At 39.7% G+C, this 25,337-nt stretch overlaps 1 protein-coding gene across 1 annotated transcript; it reads left to right on the top strand.

The window, feature by feature from the left end:
- Nucleotides 1-3,744: 3,744 nt before the first annotated feature.
- On the top strand, nucleotides 3,745-25,259 carry LOC145774260 (N,N'-diacetylchitobiase-like). The gene is made up of 19 exons (XM_082585455.1): nucleotides 3,745-3,920; nucleotides 6,557-6,702; nucleotides 12,485-12,644; nucleotides 13,028-13,259; nucleotides 13,812-13,969; nucleotides 14,516-14,648; nucleotides 14,811-14,934; nucleotides 15,279-15,365; nucleotides 15,588-15,697; nucleotides 15,855-15,925; nucleotides 16,626-16,755; nucleotides 17,461-17,601; nucleotides 19,581-19,739; nucleotides 20,984-21,082; nucleotides 21,309-21,442; nucleotides 22,280-22,450; nucleotides 23,057-23,223; nucleotides 23,927-24,072; nucleotides 24,507-25,259. The coding sequence occupies exons 1-19, from the start codon at nucleotides 3,767-3,769 to the stop codon at nucleotides 24,691-24,693; spliced, it is 2,709 nt and encodes a 902-aa protein (XP_082441581.1). The 5' UTR covers nucleotides 3,745-3,766; the 3' UTR covers nucleotides 24,694-25,259.
- Nucleotides 25,260-25,337: the final 78 nt, after the last annotated feature.

Genomic DNA, 25,337 nt, shown 5'->3' with positions numbered 1-25,337 from the left:
TTTAGTCCAACTAAGTTGTATGAAGTTTCGTGTGATAAAAGCTTTCGGTTCAAGAGAAACATAGGATTTTCCATTTTGGGGTCAAAATGTAAATTTTTGGAAGTTCAGCAATAAGGCAATAAATTTTGTTATTAAAGCTCTTTGCAAAAGTTTGCATTTATTTACGGTTGTGTGGTGATTAAGCTAGGTTGTCACAAAATTTCAGAGTGATTGCTTGTGTAGATACTTTTGTATTAACTAAGAAATAAAAATGATTCCTTGAAGGACCTATTATACACTGTATATACAGTAACGTCCAGGACCTATTATACAATGAGTTAAGGCACTTGAAGAAATAACTTTTGTATGTTTTAAAATTAAGCCTTACTTTTCTAGCAACATTATATTACACGTAAGCTCCAAAAGTCTTTTCAACAAAAATAGTGAATTTTGGCCGTGGTGAAAAAGAGTTTAACACCCCCTTTATGAAGACGCCTCTCCCCCAATTAAGAGCTATTGATGTAATGCTAATCGATCTTACTTTGGCAATTAAAGTGTTTATAAACACTAAGTATTATTATTTCACATTTGTATGTGCTTGTTTTTGATATGAAAGTGAAAAAACATGTTTTTTTTTCAATGTTCGCTTGTGTATAATAGGTCCTGCAGGGGCAGGACCTATTATACACTCTTCAAAAAAGTTTGTATAAGCTCTAACTTCACAAAATTAAATTCGATTATCAAGATATTTATACAGTCAATAACCATTGACCTTGGCCGTATTCTGTAAAAAACTTGTCTAATTTTGATGTGAGCTGAAGAAATGAGAGCAAAAAAGAAAAAAATGTATAATAGGTCCTGCATCTCCCCTAAGGTTTGCCAATCCGTCCAATGATTGTTCGGCCCCCGAAAGTTCAAACCATTTTAACAAAAGGTTTCTTAAACGTTCAATAAATTGACCTGGGCTTTCGTGTTTTTCAGGCTTTGCCTCACGGAATCTTTGACGGTATCCATGCTCGGTAAAATTGTATCGTTTTAACAGAGCTAACTTCAATCTGTCGTAATTCATGGCTTCTTCTTGCGAAAGTCTTGAATATACATCAAGAGCTTGTCCCGATAATAACATGCTTAGCTGGGTAGCCCACGTCGACTTCTCCAATTTGGCTATTGTAGCATATCTTTCAAATCTTAACAGATAACTATCCAACTCATCTTTTTCTTCAACAAATGATGGCAAATCTGGACGTCTAACTTGCGCCACAATAACATCTCGAGCATTATCATTAGTAGAATTAGATCGCTCACCAATGTCCAGCTTTTGTCTTTCTAATTCAAGTTTTAACTTTTCCAATTCATATTGCGCTCTTCTTTCTTCAGCTTCTGCTTCGCGCTGCGCTTGTTTCTCTTCAGCTTCTCGTTGAGCTTGTTTTTCTTCAGCTTCAGCTTCGCGCTGCGCTTGTTTCTCTTCAGCTTCTCGTTGAGCTTGTTTTTCTTCAGCTTCGCGCTGCGCCCGCTTCTCCTCTGCTTCAGCTTCAAGTTGTGCTCGCTTTTCCTCAGCTTCAAGTTGTGCAGCTTCAGCCTCACGCTGTGCTCGTTTTTCTTCAGCTTCAAGTTCTGCTTTCCTTATTTCACGAGCAGCTCTTCTATCTTCTCTTTCGTCAGCTTCTCGCTGAGCTTTTTGGTCCATTATCTTGTGATACTCTTCCATCACAAACTGAGACTTCTCATTACCAGTCAGCCCCATTCGTTCAGCCATGCTCCCTAAGTCTTCAATCATCTCATGTTTGACAGTATCCGCCATCTTGACATTAATTTATTATTCTTTCAATAAATCTTCGGTATTCTTCGGTTTTTCGGTTGTATTCTTTTTCGGTTTATTCCCGGACGAGCCCCCAGAATGTCACGATTTCTTTCTATCTCTTACCAGGAAAAAGACTTGGAAAGATTCAATGACGTAGTTTAATGGGTCAAACCGAAAAGCAGTCAATTAAATTCACGGATAGTTCTACTGGTGAAATGATATATAAAAACGCTTGAAGGACTCCAACGAACGGTTCACCACTTCCAACAATTAATCAAAGTAATAGTAAACAGCAATAGATTCCAATGCTTGCGACTATTGATCGAGTTTAACGTGATCCACTCACAGCTTCTCATACGATTCTAATTTCAATCAGAAATTATATTAGCATCAACTTTGCTTTACAGTACTCGTATTCAATACTTCCACTCTCGATCAACAATAATCTTTGCGTCTATTAACAACTGCTACTACTACAATAATGAACTCTCATCACCAACTCATCATAATACAACTCCCATAATAATAATCTCAAAATCTCAGAATCTCAGAATAAACATTACACAAACTACACCACTATTTATATAGTTGGTTGTTCAGTCCAGTAACCTCGAGAAGGTAACGTAGTGTTGCATCACACGAACTCATCGTCGGTCACGTAGCATTTAAATGTAAACAACAGAAGTCCCTAGAATGTCACGTAGGGCCGAAGGTTGTAGAAAACACGTTACATAATACAGATTTCGTCATCAGAGGTTACTTTAGGTCAATACCCGATAATAACACATCGCTCAAAATTCCATAATGAAAACAACACGCTAGTTGAAGATACAAAGCAAACCATCGCGAGTCATTGCACCTTGATTGTGACAATGTCAAATGCTTGAAGCAATGTCGTATTCTGCAATGACTTGTTTCAGTGATGGTGGCGCGAAAGACCATGTTTCCGATGCAAAAGCGGCCTCGTATTGCGACAGTTTCATAAACCACTTGCCAATTTCTTTCGCTTTGCTTCAAAGGAATCTGTACCGCCTGTGCGCTTACATTTTAATTGTAAAATTCACTCGCGATTGCCGATTGCAGCAAAACAACAAGAGACTTGTTGCATGCATTTCATTGCATTGCAATTTGCAACTCTAAAAATTATTGTGTTGTCAGGGCCGTCGCTGCAGGGGGGCGTGCTCCTCCCCTGACAACGACCTGTGCACACACACTTCAGGCACTGAAGAAGAACTGGTTTTAATTTTAGTTTCATGAACTAGGTGGCTAGGAAAATATTAATTTTCATGGTCTTTCCACTTTTCCACTTAAAATTTATCGGCGATTAATTATCGGCGATAATCAAATATTGCCTTTGGCGATAACGATAAACGATAACTGAAAAAATAATTAAGCGATAACGATAAGCGATAAAAATTTATCGCCGATAATTATCGCCGATAAATTATCGCCGATAATGCCCATCACTGGTTGTGTATGTGTATCGCTGGGGGTCATGGTCCGCGGAAAGTTGCATTGAAGTTAGGTTGAAGTTTAAGTATTTAATGAAGCGTAATCTCTCGTGCTAAGACGTGGTTGTATCTTTATGCAGTGATATATACAGTTCGTGAATTACAGTGCGTTGTTATTGTGTTGTTTGACTCATAAGCGTTTCGTTCAATATACTAAAAACCTATATCAATCAATCTTACCGAAGTATTTCCTGACTTAATAACGAGGCATGTGTAAGAATACAACACTGCTAAATCTTAAGCATGCCAAATTGACAAAGTATTTTATGACCTCAAAATTAGAAACTTCTGCACTTACAATCATGTTAAATTTTTAGTTTTAGGAAACGTTGCTTAATTTGTGCTAGTTTTGAGAAACGTTGCTTTTGTGTTTAATATTTTGTTAAATTTTGGACAATTTTTTCTCAAGTTGCTTCCAATATCTCTGGCAACACTTACACGAAAGGATTTGCAGTTTGCAAATTGCAGAGTGAGAATGCAAAAAGTGTTTTGGAAAAAGAATCAACTTATAGTGCTTTTTGCGGTGCTGCTGATAGTGTGCTTGATATTATTTTATGAAATTGTGAAGTTCGATTCAAATTCTTCCATTTATGGAATAATGGAAGATCAGAAACTGAAAACTCCCCATGGTAAGCTGACTATACTTTTAGTGTTATTGCTTCATCCTTTATGCTAGCAGTTAACAGACTTTGTTGTTTTTGCATAGTTGTTTTTTGTTTTTTTATCATATACGGTACTATTTTTGCAGGGCATTACATTTTTTGAAATTTGTATAAAACCACAGGATTTCACTTGACCATCGCAGCAGTCAAACAACTTTTTGTATTCATTTTTTCTGAACATCAGCCTATCTTGTTTCAACTTAATGTCGAAGCTTGACAATTGTTGCATTAAAAGCATGGAAAGCAGCTGACTCGATGACCAACATATTCTCTGTTTCTGCTTCTTGTATATTGTGAAATCTATATTATTATGGTGCTATTTTATTTGCATTGTTTTTAATTGATAGCTTCGGTAGAGAGTTTGTCTTGTTGAACCATATGCATACAAAGCCGAGCAACTTGCAACGTTATCAAGTTTAACATATTCTCTGTTTCTGCTTCTTGTATATTGTGAAATCTATATTATTATGGTGCTATTTTATTTGCATTGTTTTTAATTGATACCGTAGCTTCGGTAGAGAGTTTGTCTTGTTGAACCATATGCATACAAAGCCGAGCAACTTGCAACGTTATCAAGTTTAACATATTCAAGTTTATTACATTTACAGAAACACAAAACTATACAACAAATTAAACATCGAACATTTTCGATATCACAAGATGTCCTCTTCAGGAATAACATACATACAATTCAACTACATCTGAATAAAATACGGGTGCAACTTAGTTTGTACCTTGAACCATTCGTACAGTCAGTTCGTACCCTGAAAAGATCGAGAGACAAAATTAAAAAAAGCCGAAGTCGCTGATTGCAGTTTAATAGCACAAAGCCGAAGTCGCTGATCGGAGTTTCCCTAAACAATTTGAAACAAATAACAAACTCGAGGGTTAGGGTTAGCAGAAACTGCAAAACTGCGGAAAAATGTTTGCGGAAACTGCGTTCAGCGAGGGTTAGAGCATAGATTACTCTATGGTAAGAGTTAGGGTAAGCGAAAACTGCGGAAAAATGTTTGCGGAAACTGCGATCAGCGAGGGTTAGAGCATAGATTACTCTATGGTTAGAGTTAAGGTAAGCGGAAACTGCGGTTAACGGAAACTGCGGAAAAATGTTTGCGGAAACTGCGATCAGCGAGGGTTAGAGCATAGAATACTCTATGGTTAGAACTAGGGTAAGGGTAAACAAAAACTGCGGTTAGCGGAAACTGCGGAAAAATGTTTGCGGAAACTGTGATCAGCGATGGTTAGAGCATAGAATACTCTATGGTTAGAATTAGGGTAAGGGTAAACGGAAACTGCGGTTAGTGGAAACTGCGGAAAAAGTTTTGTGGAAACTGCAATCAGCGAGGGTTAGGGTTAGAGGATAGATTACTCTATGGTTAGAGTTAGGGTTAGCAGAAACTGCGGAAAAATGTTTGCGGAAACTGCGATCAGTGACTTCGGCTGTTTTTAATTTTTTCTCTCGATCTTTTGAAGGTACGAACTGACGGTCCGAACTGTTCATGGTACGAACTAGGTTGCATCCATAAAATACAATGGTTTATTAAATCTATAAACAGGAAAAAACAAAAACTGCACAGTACTTCTGACTAGCTCAAACTCAACAAATTAAACGTCGAACATTTTCGATATCACAAGATGTCCTCTTCAGGAATAACATACATACAATTTAACTACATCTGAATAAAATACAACGGTTTATTAAATCTCTAAACAGGAAAAAACAAAAACTGCCCAGTACTTCTGACTAGCTCAAACTCAACAATTTAGGCTCCACGAGAATCAAAGGTAACTGCATCAAAAGGTGTTGAACGAATCACATGATGTGGTAGAAACTAAAGGCAAGGTGGGAAAGAATTTTAAGATTAGTTTATTCGGTACCTCTCCCAGTATGAAAATCCTGCCTACACCACTGAACGTACGTTCTTTACGCATGGTTGATTGGGTTGAGTAAGCTAATTATGTCATCTGCACAAAATATTATACCATATGCGACGTCCAGAGTGTTACATCACTAGGCTATTTTTTTTCAATACAATACCTATCCAAATGATACTTCAGTTGCTGCAAGCTAAAAAATATTGTCAATGATGCAAGCTGAGTAGGCTATGGTAGGCTGATTTTACACAATATATATAATATGACTTACGGTACCGGTTATTGTTAGCAAATGAGCATTTTTTCAATTCGTTTTCAATTCAAACATGGATAATTGGATATAGACTCAAAAAATTTTTTTAATGTCCCTCCTTTGAGAAAATCCTGCGTACGCCACTGACTGTGGAGTAGTTATATGTTGCGAACTGTATCAAATTATTGTATTCCAAATTCAGATAGACTAATGCTTAAAACATGTGACAAACTGCAGCATCAAAACTAACTATTAAATGCGAATCAATCCAACCACACTTTTAGCTCTCGATGCCATTTTTTCTATGTTCTGGAATCTGGATGATGAATCCTAATCAATAATTACATCAAGGTCCTTGTACCACTCACAAACTTCAGTACCTTTCTTGAGTTGACAGCTTAATGTTTTATTTTTAATGTATATACAATACTAGATCATACACCATACTGTACCATATCAGAACATTTTCTTGTAGGTTTTCAGGATGTGAATGAAAAAGATCTTATTGACTACCTTGCTGCAAATATAGTGGTCAATTACAGTGTTGTCAGGAATTATGGATTTGATGCAAACTTACATGAAGTATTGCTGAAAAATGATGGTACATGGACTGTACCTGCAGTGAGTGCATTAATAAAACTAATTTGTGAATTTTGTCAATATAGGAATATTATATATATATGAAGATTTGGTAGTTGCTAAGCTGTGGTTGAGCTGTGTGCATTTGCAAAATTTTTGCAATAAGTGTGCAGTGTGCACTGTGGCGCCAGGATATTTAGGTGCGTGCATTGTGGTATCAGGATTCAGGTTATTAGGTGTGGCGCCTGGTCATTCAGGTGCTATTCAGAATGTCAAATTACAATCATAATCATTTATCAGAAATGCTTGATTATGTGACAGTTCTCCCCGCTAAGTTACAAAGTAACTTTCACTTTGAAACATGTTAGTGTGCAGTGCTTGACTATGCAAGTACAGCCAAGAACCTACTTAGTTTTAGGTTGCCTACAAAACTACCGTATCTAAATGAGTAACCTAGCTGCTGCAAACTAACCAAATATCATCAATGCAAGCTGAGTATGGTAGGCTAATCTTATACAATATAACTTGATGGTTATAATTAGCAAATAATGGGTGTTTTTTTGTTTTTTTTTTGATGCAAAAAGCATTTTGAATGACCCCCTTCTTGTGAAAATGCTGCATACGCCACTGTCTGCAATATCACCATCAAGCACCTAATGAAATAAACTTTACAGGGAATAGCACCTAAATAACCGGACGGTGGATGCGGCACCCAGCGGCGCAACTGGAAAACATCAAAGGGGGTCGGCAACGAGAGAGAAAACTAACAATTATTTGTAAAGCGGATATATCACAGTTAGATTGTTAGAATATTAGCCTAGTGTAAATTGACAGCGCAATGATCCAATTCTGTGACGTGCGAAGCGACCTTTTTCGCTCTGTGCGCTCACTCTCAAAAAAAGTTTCCCGCGCTTTCGAAAGTAGGCAACAAATTGTTTGCTCTCCAGGCCCACATTTTAAAAACCATAAACAGACATAACTCAGCAACAACACTACATTTAACATTATAAAACAAAAAACAAATGTAGTGTTGTTGCTGAGTTATGTCTGACTTGTCTGTTTATGGATCAAAAGAGTTACCTCTCTACCCAAATTACATTTTAAAAAGTAGTCCGCACAAGCTTAGGCCTGGATACACGTCAGGTTTGACAAGATTGTAAAGAAAATTTAATTGCCGTCTTTTTGATACCAAAATTATAAAATTGGTTTAAGAATGTGTGAAGTTGCGACCATACGAAGATTACAAATCAGACTAGCCTAAAGCCAGCTGCAGTTTCGTTTTTTGGGTTAATAAGGTTACATTCTAAGTAGCCAATTTACCAAATTCAAAGAAAGGAAAAGAAATCCTTTTAGTTTCTCCACCCTCATTCTCGTAATCCCAATCAAGACAAAGGATTAGCTATTCTAGTCTGGCCTTGATTGCCTTATCTGTACCCGGACGAAATCATTCATTTGAAGCGATTGATACAAATTCAAGAAGAAAATTCTAATGTTTACCATCTCTAATATTTCTAATGTTTACTGTATGTTTCGTCAATTTGTTATAATCTTTTAATGTTTGTTTGTGTAATTTATAGGCCTAACTAAATTGTTTTTTTTTAAAGCTGAGCTGGTTTCCCTCACTTCAAGTTTTACTACCCTGGAAAGTCAGCCATTTTGTTTTTATGACATCATAATTAATTTGTTTGCGTGAATAAATGACGGTCTGTTAATATTTTTTGTATTGCGGTTTATGCGACTTGAGCGTGAAACAAGTTTGGTATGCATAGAACAGCGGTCGGCAACCTGCGGCTCTTTTATCTCTGCGCTCTGGCTCACATGATACTTTTTTGTACTAGATCGTGTCACAATTAAACCATTGTGGTGCAATAATTGTGGTGACCATGAATCGATTAGTTGTGTTTCCCAGTCATATTCAGAGTTGACAGCTGTTTGGAATGATAACTACAAATCAGTTCTACAGGGTGCGGCCGAATAACTCGAACAAAAGGCTTTCCTGTAAGCGTTAGGTTTTTGCTGTAAGCAGTCAATTAGATGATGCGGCTCAGAGCAGGTTTTAGTTTGATGGAGACGAGACCAAATGGCTCTTTCAATGCTAAAGGTTGCCGACCCGTGGCATAGAACGTAGCTTGAACTGACACACGTTAAGTAGTACGTAAGACGTAAGTCTCAGTCTAGTTAGTCGTTCCTCTTCTTGAAGTAGCAAATCTTCGACTAAACAGCCCCCCTAGTTGCGCCCCTGGCGGACACGTTTAATGATAATGTTGTTTGCAGCATTGAGTAAAGTAGGTTTTCACGTTGGTTGATGAAGCGTTTATTTGCTTTAAATACACTAGCAGCTTTTAAGAATTTGTTTGGTCATGGTAGCAGAGTAAACCTTGAAAAACAATATAAGTGATGGTAAGTGAAGCAAAAGCCATAACTTTGAAGAGCAAAGTGGACCAGTTCATTATGTATCGAGAAAGTGATGCGGAAATTTGATGCAATGCAAGGAATGTGGAGAGTTATTTGCAAGTTGTGCTAATTTCAGAAAATGCAGAGAAATTTTCTACCGGAGAAAATTTTTGTTGTAGGTCGATGGAGGAATTTGTTGTGTACGATCTGTAATATTGTGCAGTAGCGAGAAGTAGATTAAGAAAAAGTGAACTATTGGCATGTGCTGAGAAAGGAGGAACTTTTCTCCAAAAACCGCTGGCTTTGAAGGTGGATGGAAACAGAAAACGGACGTCCAAAATGAACATTGACAAATGCGATAGAAGTAATGAGATAGAACAAAGGTGTGAATAATCACTGCAAGGAAACAGACAGTCTTGACGTTATTAGATTGATGATCCTGTAACAGTACAGCAAAATCGATTTTTAATTATTAAACATAAACCTGATAAACTGTTGCTGCAAGAGTAACAAGACATCTTATACCAATTGATCATGAAACAGTCAACCACTTCAAGCTGACAGTTTGCTTGGGTTAGGCTCTCGGTAACAGAAAGGTTTTATTGGACAATAGTTCCATGGGGCTTCATCAACTCGCCACTTTGTGTGTGTGGCTCAGACTCTCACACTGCACACCACATCATCTGTCAATATCCAATGTACCAAACCCAGGATAGATATGTGGAGTGTGGACCTCACAGCGCTCAATGAAAAAACAATCCATTAGCTGCTGTGCCTGGATTAAATAATGTGACCTGTGGCGGCCTTAAACACAAGAAAAGTGTCTATATACGGTATATATACATAAGAGTTTTTGGTAAAACATGTGAAATATAAGCAACAGGCAGTCAATTATTTCTTTTCAACTTTTTTGAAAATACATCAAACTCCCAAATACTATTCCACAGCTGAAGGTTGGAATTCACGGGTCTGCTACTATTTGGTGAGTCCGATTCGGTGAGTTCCTAACCTCTAACCCCTAACCCTAAAACGGCAATGATAACACTGGCCAACACAATTTTTGGTGCCGGCGGTTTTTGAACTGATTTAGACTAACTTTGGGGCGCTGAATCCGAAAATGCAATCAGTTTTTGTCCATCAGGTCAACTTTTTAAGTTACAGTGATTCCACTGCATGAGTGAACTTGTGCATGAGGGCCACTCCGTGTCGATTCACACAGCCAAGAGATTCAACCTTTCGATTTTCTTTAAATTTTACACATCTTTTTACTATTCTATATCATGAACACTTGCAAAATTTGAGTGAAATATATTGAGAAACACGAGAGTTATGAACCATTTAGTTTGGGGGGTCTGCTGAGGGGCACAATTTTTTTATTTTTGGCCATGTTTGAGGCCCTATTACTGCTAAAATAAATTAGGTAACAAGCCAATTTTTTTACAGGTCATAGTACTTCTGCCAAATATTAAAAAAACAACATTGTTCACTTTGTCACCCTAAAAGGTCAAAGGTCATAAACTCCCAAAGTTGGCCGTTTCCAGCTCTTGGTTAAAATTTTCCAAAATTTGAAAAGCTCACCAAGACCCCATTTCTGATTGATTTTGGCTGAAATTTAATGGAAGTGTTGTTTACAGGATTCTCTATGAACTAAAAAAATTTTAGTACAAAATATTAAATAGATTGGGAGATATTTTATATGAAACATGGGTCAAAATGGAAAAAAGCTAAAAGTGGGGTCCTTTTAATATCCCGGTTACCCATGACCCCAGAGAAAATTTGCACTGAAATATTATCCACATATTCACTATTAAGATATGACAAGTCTACCATGCAAAATTGATCCATGGTTCTCAATGTTTTATAGAAAGTATGCATCAAAGTAAATCCAACTGTGGCAACCCTTCAAAAACAGGAACAGGAAGTTCTTCAGTAAGCAAGAAAACTTTAAAGTAAACTTTAAAGTAAACAGTAGTAAAGGTGTGGATACACAACACCTTCAGACTCCACACCTTTACTTTACTGTAAAGTGAAGTTGGGGATCAAGATAATTCTTGGGCTCCCCACATTGTTTGCAAAACTTTGAAAGAACATTTACGTCAATGGACGAAACAAAAGAAGTCTAATGGTGTGGCATGAGCTAAAATATTATAATAGCGACTGCTGTTTTTGTGCAGTAAACACAAAAGGCATAACAGGAAAAATAGGACTTTCTTGCAATATCCAAACCTAGCTTCAGCAATCAGGCCAGTGCTACACACTTGTACACAGTGAAGAACTTCCTGTTCCTGTTTTTGAAGGGTTGCCACAATTGGATTTACTTTGACGCATACTTTCTATAAAACATTGAGAACCATGGATCAATTTTGCATGGTAGACTTGTCATGTCTTAGTAAATATGCGGATAAAATTTCAGTGCAAATTTTCTCTGGGGTCATGGGTAACCGGAATATTAAAAGGACCCCACTTTTAACTTTTTTCCATTTTGACCCATGTTTCATATAAAATATCTCCCAATCTATTTAATATTTTGTACTGAAATTTTTTTAGTTCATAGAGAATCCTGTAAACAACACTTCCACCAAATTTCAGCCAAAATCAATCAGAAATGGGGTCTTGGTGAGCTTTCCAAATTTTGGAAAATTTTAACCAAGAGCTGGAAACGGTCAACTTTGGGAGTTTATGACCTTTGACCTTTTAGTGTGACAAAGTGAACGATGATGTTTTTTTAATATTTGGCAGAAGTACTATCCCCTGTAAAAAAATTGGGTTGTTACCTAATTCAGTTTAGCAGTAATAGGGCCTCAAACATGGCCAAAAATAAAAAAAATTGTGCCCCTCAGCAGACCCCCCCAAACTAAATGGTTCATAACTTTCTTGTTTCTCAATAAATTTAACTCAAATTTTGCAAGTGTTTATCATATAGAATAGTAAAAAGGTGTGTAAAATTTAAAGAAAATCGAAAGGTTGAATCTCTTGACTGTGTGAATCGACACGGAGTGGCCCTCATGCACAAGTTCACTCATGCAGTAGAATCACCGTAACTAGAAAACTAGATCTGATGGACAAAAACTGACTACATTTTCGAAATCAGCGACCACAAATTAGCTGAAAACAGCTGAAAAATCTTCGGCACCACAAAAATTTTTTTTTTTTGTTGGCTAGTGTAATTAGGCTACGGTACCCGATAATTTTAAAAAAAAATTGAAAAAATCACCGAATAGGGATCGGACTCACCGAATCGGACTCACCAAATCGGACTCGCCGAAACGGGCCATTCCGGGAATTCACTGCTTGCATCGCAACAGGCAGCCACCAGATTGTGACTGCAGATTGCAGGCAGCCACCAGATTGTGGCTGTCATTCCTGTCATGTTGGACATTGTGCGAAGTATTTTCAGTATCATTTTATATCATACTCTGTTTCTTTTCAGAAAAGTTCCATACAGTGGGCAATATATGTCAATCACATGCACTTGCCGGAGTATGATTTTGTTAAACTTTACAAATTTCACAAACTTCCCGATTGTGATTTCCTATTAACCCATATTGATGGTTCATTGTCAAAATTTTCGCCTACCGAAGACTTTCAAGGTACATGAACTGTATTGTGAATAAGATATTTTTTCATTGGAAGGAGTCCTGACTCCTTATAAACAATATTTTTGTGCGTATTTCTAAACAAAAGGCATGCTTTATTTAACAATATAGTTTTTGGTTATGTCATAATATTGTGGCAATTTTTTGACTACTTTTCATTGTTCTTTGAGTTTGACTGGTGTTTCAATTCATATCATTCCTCCAAATCCACAACAGAACAATGTGTCGTTTTCCTAAGGAACTAGTGCTCCGAAAGCTAGTGAGATACCGCTGCCAACCACAGCATCAGGCTAAACAGTAAACATGCCGTTTGTATCTACACTTGTGAAATAAAGAACATTTTGTCGTCACAATGATGGTCTATTGTCACTTGTCAGGACTTGCTCCTGGAGAAACCACCACAATATCATTCCATTCTTACACGACCGTGGCCCGATGCTACGTCCTTCCGCGCTGGTACATCGCCGCCCCGGGGCACCTGCCGGTGATCATTCGTAGCACTGATGATAATGCGAGAAGTTTTGTTCAAAAGTTGGACAATGTTGAGCAATGGAAACGGTCTGTGCAGGACTATACAAATCCTTTTTCTTTGACAAAGCGATTTGAAACGTAAGTCATAGCAACTGCAGTGCAATGCTATCCCACTGCATTTCGTTGACTTTCCATGTGGTGGTCTTGTTGTATTGGATCGCAGTAGCTCGCTTACTTTTACTATTAACTTCCTGTTCAGAGTAGTTCTTTCATGGTGTTGGAAAATTGCTTTTATTGTTTTTTTACGACCGAGTTCTTCAATTACCTTGCCTGAACCAGGCATCGACGGCCTTAGATGAATAATTAGACCGTTGCAAAGACTTATTATTTTCAACTGTTATGTGAGCATCGCTTGGCAAAGTGGGTTGCAGTAGCTGACTTGTAGCAATTGCTGTTAACGAAGCGTCCGTGCCAACTACTGATCGGTTTCTTCTGACTTTTTCCCAATCTTTGCTACCACCTCAAGCTCGCCATTAACTAACAATCTTGACGGGCACCTGCATCTCATCAACAGTTTTAAGCATTTATTAGATTCTCCAACCAACTGTCCTTGCCATTGGTGCCCCTACATGTTTCTCATGGACAATGGACTTGATGCCGTATTTAATTAACTGTTACAAATTGTTGCAGGTACTTCAGCACCGACTTAAGTGAGTCCCCTATGAACGTTATCCCCACCCCCCTGCAATACAAAGTTAACACAAACAAGAAGGTTCACTTAGATTCAGGGAAGTGGGTGATTTGCAACAGACCAAAGGAGTTTCATCAAGAGATTAAAAGATTCAGCGGTAAATGTTCAGACCAGTCCATATGACACAAATATTGTACTGATGCGGTGTTTTAGGGCACACGCACAAACTTTTAGTACCGGTACATACATGCACGCCACCGGCCCGGAATAGAAGTTTAAAAAATAGCTGGGGTCCAACCGCAGCCCGGCCGAAGCTGGTTCCAAATGACCCGTTGACCCCAAACGTGAAGCGACTATGACCATTGTTAAATACCGGAACTGACTTGCTGTTCACATTGATACAAAAAGACATGATGTTACGAAAGAAACCAAGTTGTCTTATATGTGGTATTGCGTATGTCAAAGCAGTTTAACATAAGAAACATAAATTAAAATGGAAATCCGTTTACAAATTTATGTCTGTGTAAACATAAGTTAACGCAATGTTTAGTTTAACTTGGAGTCTTCGACGACTTTGATTACCGCTTACTCTCTGTGGTTGTACACCAACTGGCCGATTGAGTTGCGCAGTGTATCAAACCATCACGAAAGACTGATTCGAGTTGTTGTTTGTTTGCTGACGTTTTTAATTATTTATTTCCAGATATTTTTGCCATAAAGTTGTTACCAGAAACAGAGCCTTGTCCGCCGTCGGACGTGGTGACGTTTCATGTTGGTGACGTGGAAGGGCTGCCAGACAGCGACGAAGCGTACCAGATTGTTGTTAACCCTGGAATGTAAGTCTTTGATCTTGTACTGTAAGGTGGAAGAAAATCCTAATGTTACGCTTCGATCAAAAACAAACAGCTTCAATTTCATGTAACTTCTGATGCCGACGGTCTGAACCTTTTACCACTCCCCGTTGTTTTTAATAGAAAAGTTCTTATTTTATCTTGTAGACCGTCCGTGGATATTACCGCGAGAGGGCGCACGGGAGTTTTCTATGCCGTCCAGTCCCTCCTCTCGATTGCTGAGACCCATAATGGGAAGCTACAACACTCAATCCCGGAACTCACAATTAAGGTTGGTGGTTGCCCTTGTACGAGAATGTGGATTGTCACAGTGCGCGAAACGTCAGTGAAGCAATATAACAATTTGCATGTTTCTGCTTTTACTTTCACATTCATGAGATGAACGTTTCGTATACTCCTAAAAAGATAATAATCCTGATAAACACCAAAACGTTTTAGTAGTATTCAAAGTCTGGATTCATTACTTCATGAGAACTGAGAAGTACAGCGGTGTGTATTCATCTGCTCGATATGATCCGTCTCGCTGGCTGTCAATGAACAGACAGCGATTGATGCAATGACTTGGTTCATCACAAATAGCTTCACCATCCTTCAACATGTTACATTACCTTCCAGGATGCACCGAGGTATTCCTACAGAGGATTCCACATCGACGTTGCCAGGAATTTCATACCGACAGATGACCTCATCAACATTATAGAGGTAAAGATTCTAATAGACTTTTTATCAAAAGCTAAAAGGTTTACAATTTACATGAAAGGCTGAAATATTTACCTTTATTAAATTCTAGAAGGTTCCAATATGCAGCCGTTACTCTCGACACAAGTTCATACGACCGCAACTTCTACAGCAGCATGAGACTAACTCTGTTAGTTTTTGCCTGATCAAGGCTGCCGTGTTGTTAATGCCAGATTCCTCCCTCAGACGGCCGCCCTCTACAAGTTAAACGTTCTCCATCTCCATTTGACCGATGACGAGGGTTGGAGGATAGAAATCGACGGACTGCCGGAGTTGACGGAAGTTGGTGCTGTCAGGTTAATGGTTCAAGTGATCCAATTGATCTAAATTTGATTGAGTTCATAAAGCCAATACCACCCGGTGTCTAATTGTGGTAGATATCGTAATGTAATGACTCCAGTCGTCTATAAACAGAATGGAAAACTGTTGCAATAATCATCAATCGATTCTCAGGCGTCACACCGACAACGAGCACGATGCCTTGTACCCCGCGCTTGGATCTGGCCCCCACAGCGATACCTCAGGTGAAAGAGATTGCAAGCATTATGTTTTCAGTTTTATATCCGTTCTTTTCACCCCGCATGAATTCCACTGATCACTTTGATTCAACCCAGTCCATTAAATGTGTTTGCATATTATTTTAAAATTACAGCTTCAATGTTGGCTCAAGACAAGTGGCCACACGCAACATGGTATTTTGCACCATTGGTTAACTTGCTGGTTTTACTAAGTATACAATTTTGGTAAAGAGGTCACTTTCTTCAACCACAGACATATACAACCAAGCAACCACACGGCATTTAACATAATCCATTAAAATTGAACATAAACTATAAGCTACAAACGTTTTCGGCCATACACACGTTAGCCCTTATCAAGTAACAAAAAAATAACTGCTTATCAATCATATCTACAATGAAAATGAATAACTGATCTAAACACTGAATTGAAAAACGAAATTCATAAAATGAAACGGCAGAGCAAAGGAGAAAGCCACATCACATTACTAAGTGTGGTTTTGAAACAAAGCCCTTTTCACACTGTGCTGTAGTTGTAAATAAGTGTGTACGAATTGTTTTTGTACGTCCTTTGCATGGGTTGGGGGTCAGCCGATACCGTCTTTTCATCCGATACCGTATTGTCATTGGCTGTGTTTTGTGATGTAACAATTGTTATCGACAACCATTATTTGTCATTAATGATGACGCGTGATTACCATCCCAGGAACCGGGTTCTTCTCCACATCCGATTACAAGAGGATCCTCCAGGTGGCATCCTCCAACCACATCCAAGTGATCCCGGAGGTGGACACTCCCGGACACTGCCACGCTGCAATACGAGCCATGGAGGCAAGGTAGGTATCAAGTTCTCGATAACTAGTCTTTAAACAGAGCGATCTATATGCCCAAACCTTGTCAACGTGCCAACTGGAGGCCGATGTAATTTCGATTTTGAACTTTAAGCTAAATTTGCTTTTAGCATGTCGAAACAATAGTTTGAACAATCAAGATTGCCAAACTGTGATCACTGAATCGCAAATCACTGCAAAACTCCTAATTTTACGTTGAAACAAAAGATACATCTTTCCCTATTCCCAGTGTTTTCAGACGCTTTTTGGATTTTCTGCATACGTGCTAAAATCTGGTGTGTTATTTGAATGGTAACAATGGAACAAAAGTAACTCAAAATTACACAAAAACTATATTTATTAACTACTACTCGAACTACCAACTTATACCAGCGATTTTGACTACTAACGGATCAGCCTTCAGTCAAAGTTGAAGCTGTACGTTGGCATGGCCTGTGTATAATGGTCACCATGCTTAGATTGCTTGTTCAATCTGCCATGATGCTATATTTCGATGTGAAACGTATTGGACGAGTGCATACTGTGGTGTGGTTGGTCCATGGTGGAAGCTCAATTCGATGAATCGGCAATGCGTGAAGCCAGATCCCAGAAGTTACTGTGAATTGTGAAAAGTCCGTTGGCTTTAAGCTGCCAGTGATATAAACTTGCATGAAAGTGAAATTTTGTCTGTGAACTTGTGTGCTCTTCTAGGTACCGACGGCTGATCGGGCTCGGGAAGCGTCGAGAAGCCGAGGAGTTTCTATTGAACGACCCCAATGACAAGTCGGACGCGATATCAGTGCAGCATTATAGGAACAACGCCATCAACCCGTGTATGAACTCCACCTACAAGTGAGGAATGTTCTCTCTCTATTTTACTTCAAAGAAGCCTGGTCTTCATCCCGAAACATCAGAGTCGACCAGTTGTCTGCTGTGGCTCCACCATTTCTCTATGTTGTTGGCATCTTGTGTCGAAACAGTTTGAAGCTAGAAAATGACGTGTCAAGTTGTGTGCCATTCCTTCCTTTGTGGTGTGTTTACCAAATCAACACCACATACTGGCCGCATTCCTGACCTTTAACCCTTATTCGCCAGATATTACCCCGCATTTACTTTAATTTAGCGTTGTATTATTTCAGTGTTAATTTTTATTTTAGTTGCCAGCATTTGTAAAACGTTTCTTTGGTTTCGTTTCTTTCTGCCCCGTCGAGGTAACTGTTAGTCGGCGGTGACGTAAAAATGTCACAATAACCCTAATATGCGTCATGCGGAAATAGTTTTCCTGTTGTGGCCCTTCCCAGACAGCGAAATCCATCAATTTTACTTTTAACGTCTGCAAACGTTGAATCAATGTAAAAATGATGGATTTTGCTGTCTGGGTTGTACCGTTTTGAGTTTCTCAGGTCCGCTCTAGACCAGGGTTGTCCAAAGCCTGGCCCGCGGGCCGCATGCGGCCCGCGACCTCCTTCAATGCGGCCCGCCGCCTCTTCTAGAAAACTTTTAAAAATTACCGTATATCCTCGCATATAAGCCGACCCTAGAAAAACAACCTTAAAATGGTAAATTTATAAAAATCCGCATATAAGTTTTATGTTTAATTTGTAATGAAATGATATCTGTTATGAAAGAGTACAATGTACAACGACACTACAGCACTCTTCATGTCACTGGCTATGATAAATACACTGGTGAGGCGCGGCGAGCCCTACTCAATGATCTCAAATCAAACCTGCGTAAGCGTCAAGAAAACATGTTTCAATTAGTGAAGCCTTCGTCTTCTACAACCATTGCTTCTTATGATGTATCACTTTTGATGGCTAAATCCAAAAAACTTCAATGTATTCAATGCTCCGCTGACTATAACTATATCAGAAGCCGATGACGGTTTGCAGCTTGAATTGTGTGACTTGCAAAGTGACCAGTTTTTATTAAGCAAAGCTACACTGCCAATCACTCAATTTTGGCCTCTTCTTTCTGAAGAGCATTATCCTAATTTACGCCGTTTTGGATTGCACTTGCTGTCAATGTTTGGCAGTACCTACCTTTGTGAAGCAGCATTTTCCGCAATGAAGTCGATTAAATCCAAAGAGAGGAATCTACTTAAACAAACATCTCTCGAAGCCTGCCTTCGTTTAGCCTTAACCTCAGTTGACATTGACACAAAGGAGCTGGCTTCCAAAATGCAGGCACACCCAACTCACTGAATTTTAAGTAAACTGTACCGTTTTACGTACTTCCTTAAATATTTTTTACGAATAAATTTATGGTTTATTCTTATTCATACTTGTCAGTTATTTATAAGGTTTCCTGGTCTACTGACGTTGCTTAAAATTTCCAAAACTCTCTTATTCGTTTAGTATTCACATCTTAGCTTCTTTAATCTATTCCCCAATATGTTTTTATGATAAATATAAAGATTCATTTACACATGTACGTGTTTTACTTTACATCTGGTACGGTGAGACAGTGTATAAGAGGAAAAATGTCAACTGCGGCCCGCGATCTAATTTCCTTGCCGAATGCGTCCCGCGTCTCATAAAGTTTGGACAACCCTGCTCTAGACCAATCATCCAAGTTACTGCTTTTCGTGGTTTTAAAAATGTCAAATAGCGGACTCTACCAGCTGAAACAAGCTTGAAGAATCTTTTAACATTTGACATGCCCAACAAAGCAGTTAGGTCAGTTTTACATTGATTCAACGTCTGCAAACGTTGAAGTTTCATAAGGATTTTCACTGCAACTTAATTCCTGTGGCTGCTGGAAACTAAATAAAATGTATGAACAAGTCCATGAACCCAATCCATCGCGAAGTAACATCTTGGTATCTTCAGGTTCATCGACCATGTCGTGACGTCATTCAAGGAGATGCATTCCTCCATCCAGCCCTTGGAGGTGATCCATGTCGGAGGTGATGAGGTGGCTGCCAGATCCTGGAGGCTCTCTTCTCTTTGCAGCAAGTTCATCAAAGACAACGACGACTTCCCGACCAGGTGGTTCCCTTGTAGTTGGTAACCTGATCGTACGATGTGACATTCCTCCTACGGTATAAAGCTGTGTGCTCACTTTACCAGCGAGCATTCCGTGTTGCCGCCTAATGAGCCTCAATAGTAGTAGTAGAGTCGTTTAGTGTGCACATCTCATGTTTTCGTGGACAGATGTGTGTCTGAAATGGCTTTGCGCCGTCCAGGCATCGATTTTGAACTTGGTATTTGGAATAGTGTTGGAACACTGATTTCCACTCCACGACAAGGTGCCAAGTTTGCCATGGAGATAGTTATAGACCAGGGGTGTCCCAAGTCCAGCCCGCAAGACGTTTTAATGTATGGCGTGCGCTTGTTGTACATTTGTACAATGTGTTATTTTTGGCCCGCAGACATACAGAAATCATACAAATTCCACTTGCATCTTTTAGAAAATTTATCAAGACAATATTTTCTTACAGACAAATGCCGGGTGAGAAAAATTAGAATCATTGTTGGGTCATGTACGAAATCAACTATTATTGATTGGAGAATGTAGTAATGAGTGACGTAGTCGAGCATTGGACCAATGCAACAACGTCCTCATGAATTGGCTAAATGAAAACTACTTGAACTTGTAACGTCATACGAGACGACAACTCACATATGCAAAAATACTTATTTGCCCTCCTCCAAACTGTTGTGCTGGCTACGCCCCTGGTCAGTTTCATCCTTTGCATCAGCATAGCTGTAGCCTATGTTACAAAGTTTCTGGATGTTTTAAGTTCTGATAAATAAAGCGGTAGGTCCTGACTTATCATACCCGGGAATATATACACAGTATACAACAAAATAATTAAACCTGCATAGGCGATTGCTTTGTTGCATAAAAATGACATGAATAACACAATATTGTTATATATGCACCTTTCTTGACTCAAAGCAAGATTGTCAAAGGCTGTTGGCCCGCGAACACTTCATCATTATCAAATCTGGCCCACCTGGGAAAAGTTTGGACACCCCTGTTATATTCGGACACTGTACAACAATATTCGTTTTGAAATTCCCATTAAACCAAATATGGAGCTTTTTGAAATTCTTAGCGTACTTCCTTCACGCAGTTGTCGATACGATTTAGTTCAACAGCAAATGGAACAAACCCAGTGACGTTGAAATCCCCCATCGCGTTCGACCGATCGTCTTCATGACCCATGCATTCGAACATTCAGCATTTATTCAGCTGTCTGTGTTGTTTCAACTGTTTTTTTTTCCAGACCGTCAGAGCTCCAGGAACACTTCATCAGGAAGGTGGCGGAGATATGTGGGAAAAAGCATGATCTCACCATGGGGGTCTGGGAGGATGGGGCCTTGAAGTGAGTAAGATTGTCGCCCTGTCCACGTGGTGGCGCCATCTATCACTGCCTGCGGATGTTGAGAACTTTTGACTTGATTTGTTTAAAATTAAAGAGTCATGCTTGAAGTTCAATAGTATTTCTGTCTAGCCCCGGAAAGGCGCTTTTAGCTGCTCAACATTTTGAGTCTGTGCCTAGGCACAGTATACTGAGGCACGTTGTTGCATTTGTTCCTTCTTTGCCACAGAATTCCAGGGGACGCCCCCTATGACAAGTCAGCGATGCATGGCACTGACGTCATAGCCTACGCATGGAATAACAAATGGGATGGAACGTCGGTGGAGAGAGCCTACAAGCTAGCCAATGCCGGGTACAAGGTAGGTTCATGCCGGGTACTAGGTGGTTTCATACCAGGTATAAAGTGGATTGATGTCGGGTATAAGGTGGGTTCATAGTACCCGGTCATTTGGTCGACAGGACGTTAGGTCGGCAGAACGATTCATTTTAGGGTTAGGTTAGGGTTAAGGTTAGTTAGCTAACCCTAACTCTAAAATTAACCCTAACCCTAACTTAACCCCTAACCTCTGAGTATTTCATTGCATATGTGCTTCGTCGTTCGATAAACTGTCGTTTCGATAAACAGTCGGTCGATAAACTGTCGTTTCGATAAACAGTCGGTTCGATGAACTGTCGTTTCGATGAATTGTCGTTAGATAAAACTGTCTTTCGATAAACTGTCGTTCGGTAAATTGTCTTTCGATAAATTGTCGCGTCACGCTGTCGACCAAATGTCTGTCGACCAAATGACCGGACACCGGGTTCATACCGGGTAGAAAATGGTTCATGCTGGGTATTAGGTGGGTTCATGCCATGTACTAGGTGGGTTGTGAAGAATCAATCGATATGTTGATGTTTAATATGTTTACTACTTCCAGGCCGCCTTTTTGAAAGTATTAATCCTTGTACTTAACATCTTAATTAAAGCTTGGTATCTTTCTCAGTATTGACCAGTATCCTCCCTTTTTAATTAACTTTTGGGACTTGTACATCTGAAACGTTCCTGGCCAATGCCGGCTGCGCGTCACTGGTCTGCTGCTTCGTATAACGATAAATTTTGGAAACTGATGATAATGCTTTGAGAGCTGACATTGATCCATACAGATGGTCACCTTATCAAAGTGGTTTGTTGCATGGTATTATGTTTTCATTTCCAGGTAGTGATGTCACACGCCACCCATCTTTACTTCGACCACCCCCAGGAACCAGACCCCGAGGAGTTGGGGCTCGTTTGGGCCACCCGGTACATCGATGACATGAAGGTATTTGACTTTCGACCTGACGATCTCTATGGAAACGCTAAGTACGACCACAACGGAGCTCCGTATTCAGGTAACAATGAGAAAAGGGAAAAATCCCTTGAAAACAGAATGGATAGCAGTGTTTCCCCACAGGCTAATGACAAACGCGAGATAATTGTGCAGGAATCTTGTGTCTTTGTGACGTCGAAAGCAGTAGCGCAAAAGTTTACGCGTTTGTGACGTCACATATGCCTGTTGCAACAGATCTAATGACATCAGACCTAGTTATTGTGTTTTCAATCATTTGTGGCCTCCTTTTTCTTATCCTGCCAATAAAGTTGTAACTTATATATCGCTTCAACGTCTCGTGGCAAGCACTCTCTACTGGAATTGTTGGGATTGGGGGTTCAAATGACTTGGGTCGAGTTCTGTGGGGGGGGGTTTCTGACCATCACAACGAAAACAATAGTAAACAATCAACATAGCAAAGGTAGAAACGACTACAAAAAGGTAGAAGCGACTAAACGGGAAGGTTGAATCCCAAACAGCAAATCAGTCGTTTTTTTAACCAAACGTTTGCGGTCGTTGAATCAATGTAAAATTACGACTGGTTTGCTGTCTGGGAACTCTGTCCGTTCCATCTTACTCCTCTACTGTGTCCAACTATTGTTCATCATCGGAAGCGTTTGTGTTCCAGCGGACGAGATGGACCGCATTCGGGATTCCCATCCAGTTCTCACCAAGCCGGAGAACATCATCGGGATGCAGCTCCAGCTTTGGAGCGAACTGCTTAATGACGTCACGAAGGTTCATTCTCAATTGTTTCCACGCATGATTGCGTTTGCGGAACGCGCATGGCATCGGGTAAGTCCCATGTACAGTGGCACTCAAAATTATTTCCACTATCCTTTCTCCTCCATATGTACCCAGCTTTTTAGTATGGAAGCCAAGATGTTATAATGCAGTGATTGCACCTTATGCCTTCTAAAGCAGATGAAATTCGCAATCAGATTTATTTTGTTCATGCGGCATTTCTGGAAAAACGTTTGCAGCGGGGTGTTTGGTTGGTTTTGAATCTTTTATCCTCGGACTGATAAAGCCTTGATAGGTTATTCCTGGTAGTTTCGCATACTTGTAGAGGCTCTTGGCGCAGGGCCTGTTACCGAGATTGGCAGAGTGTAGTTTCCAATTGTTGAAGTGTTGTTGCCGGGGAATTATTCCATCCATTAGATACCGCTGAATAGAGAGCAGTCCTGAAATGCGTTGCTCAAGCGCACACCCCGAGAGCCGAATCAGCGCCGCTTGGCCTTGAGTAGGGCGCGTAACCACTGAGCTATCGGGGCCGATTGATATAAATAGAAATATTTTTAACTGGATGGTTCAAAACATATTGTGGATAGTTTGCTCGCACGCGGAACCAGACTTTAACTGAAATTGATGGACCGTGACGATAAACAGTTTCAATTTTTTCCAAGTGTGATTCCCTCTAGTGGTGGAAGTCTAATTCCCGTATCAGCCAACCAGTCACCCCCACATTATTGTGACGTCACACGCGTGCATGTTGCAGGCCGATTGGGAATATGGCGACAACAGAGAGATGCGCGTCGCTAGGAACAAGGAGTGGCAGACCTTTGTCAATGTGGTCGGGTATAAGGAGCTGCCCAGGCTGATGGCCAGGGGGATTCACTTCAGAATACCGCCACCTGGTGTTAAGTAAGTTGAAGCAGCATGAGTGTTCCAACAACTTGGTAAAGTAAATGGTCCAGCAGGTGAAGCGTCATAGACAGGGGTATTTTGGACCCGATCACTTTACGGCGCAGAACTTTTCAAAGGGCCCATAAAGCTGTAGAAAATACCGCATAATATCGTCTTCTGCAATGCATTTGCATCAAATTTATTTTGGAGATACCTCTTGCGTTTTGGGGATAACTATTATAACCACCATCTCGATGATTTTACTAATATTTCCCTCAATTTTTTTCAAGTGTTTTTAAAGGTGTATTATTTTAGGGGTCCGGAAAATTTATTGGTACCGGGCCCAAATCAACCTCTCAACGACCCTGATGGTGGCTTGCCATGACAAGCACAATATGACGTCACATTTGTTATACGATGGCGCGACTAACTCACTGTGATGTCATTGACAGAGTGATGGACGGAGTGCTGGAGATTTGCAGCCTCTACCCTGGGTTCAAATATTTTAAACGACCTATCAACGGCTCTACCGAGTGGACGGAATGCAAGAGCGGAGAAGCAATCGACCAGCCGGAAGAATTGTACGAATTTATGACGTCAATTGGCCATCGATCTAGCAGAATTGTACAGATGACGTAACAATGACTCCATCTCCAGCATGATCAGCTGGTCTCTCAATATACAAGTTGCATTCGTGGCGGTGCGCATGCTGTGTGAACGAATCATGCAAGATGATGTCAATTTTTTTTATTTAGCCGTGCGATTACGTATTATTTTTTAATTCCTGTGATGTCATCGATGACAAAGCACCGTACATCTTCCCTGCCGTTGCGTTGTAGTCATGAGGAAGTAGCGAATATTTTGATACAACAATAACTTTTTTTCAAGGATGAATTTTTACATAATTTTGTTTCTCTAATCACTTTAATCGCATCGCAATCTACACTTAATCATGTTCACTTGTTCAAATCCAGGCCACGTGATGAATGTACAAAATCTTATGGAAGTAAATTTACTTTCAGTAAATTGCTGTACAATCGTCCCCACGACGTTCTTGCATATTGTGAAGCATAATGGGGAAGCGTGACCTTGTTCTATTATTATTACAACTGAGATTAATTATATTTTTTGCTATGAATTCAGCGGCTGAATACTGTCTTTGTTCTGTTGCACTGATGGTGGTTATTAAACCTTCTTCCCCTCGAGTTTCTTTTGTTGCTATGGTGAAATGTAACGCAGGAGCAAGGGGTTTCCGCAACAATACCAAGAGGTTGAGCCCACCG

This window comes from Aplidium turbinatum, chromosome 7, assembly GCF_918807975.1.
Source record: "Aplidium turbinatum chromosome 7, kaAplTurb1.1, whole genome shotgun sequence".
NCBI classification, from domain to species: domain Eukaryota; kingdom Metazoa; phylum Chordata; class Ascidiacea; order Aplousobranchia; family Polyclinidae; genus Aplidium; species Aplidium turbinatum.
Note: the sequence above shows the minus strand (reverse complement) of the source record. Positions and strands in the feature narration are given on the sequence as shown.

Bases quoted from the DNA above. Each gene is read 5' to 3' on its own strand.
- LOC145774260 (XM_082585455.1), top strand. From the start codon at position 3,767: ATGCAAAAAGTGTTTTGGAAAAAGAATCAACTTATAGTGCTTTTTGCG. The intron at 16,756-17,460 runs GTAGGTATCAAG...GTGCTCTTCTAG, and splicing joins ATACGAGCCATGGAGGCAAG to GTACCGACGGCTGATCGGGC. The intron at 17,602-19,580 runs GTGAGGAATGTT...TGGTATCTTCAG, and splicing joins TGTATGAACTCCACCTACAA to GTTCATCGACCATGTCGTGA.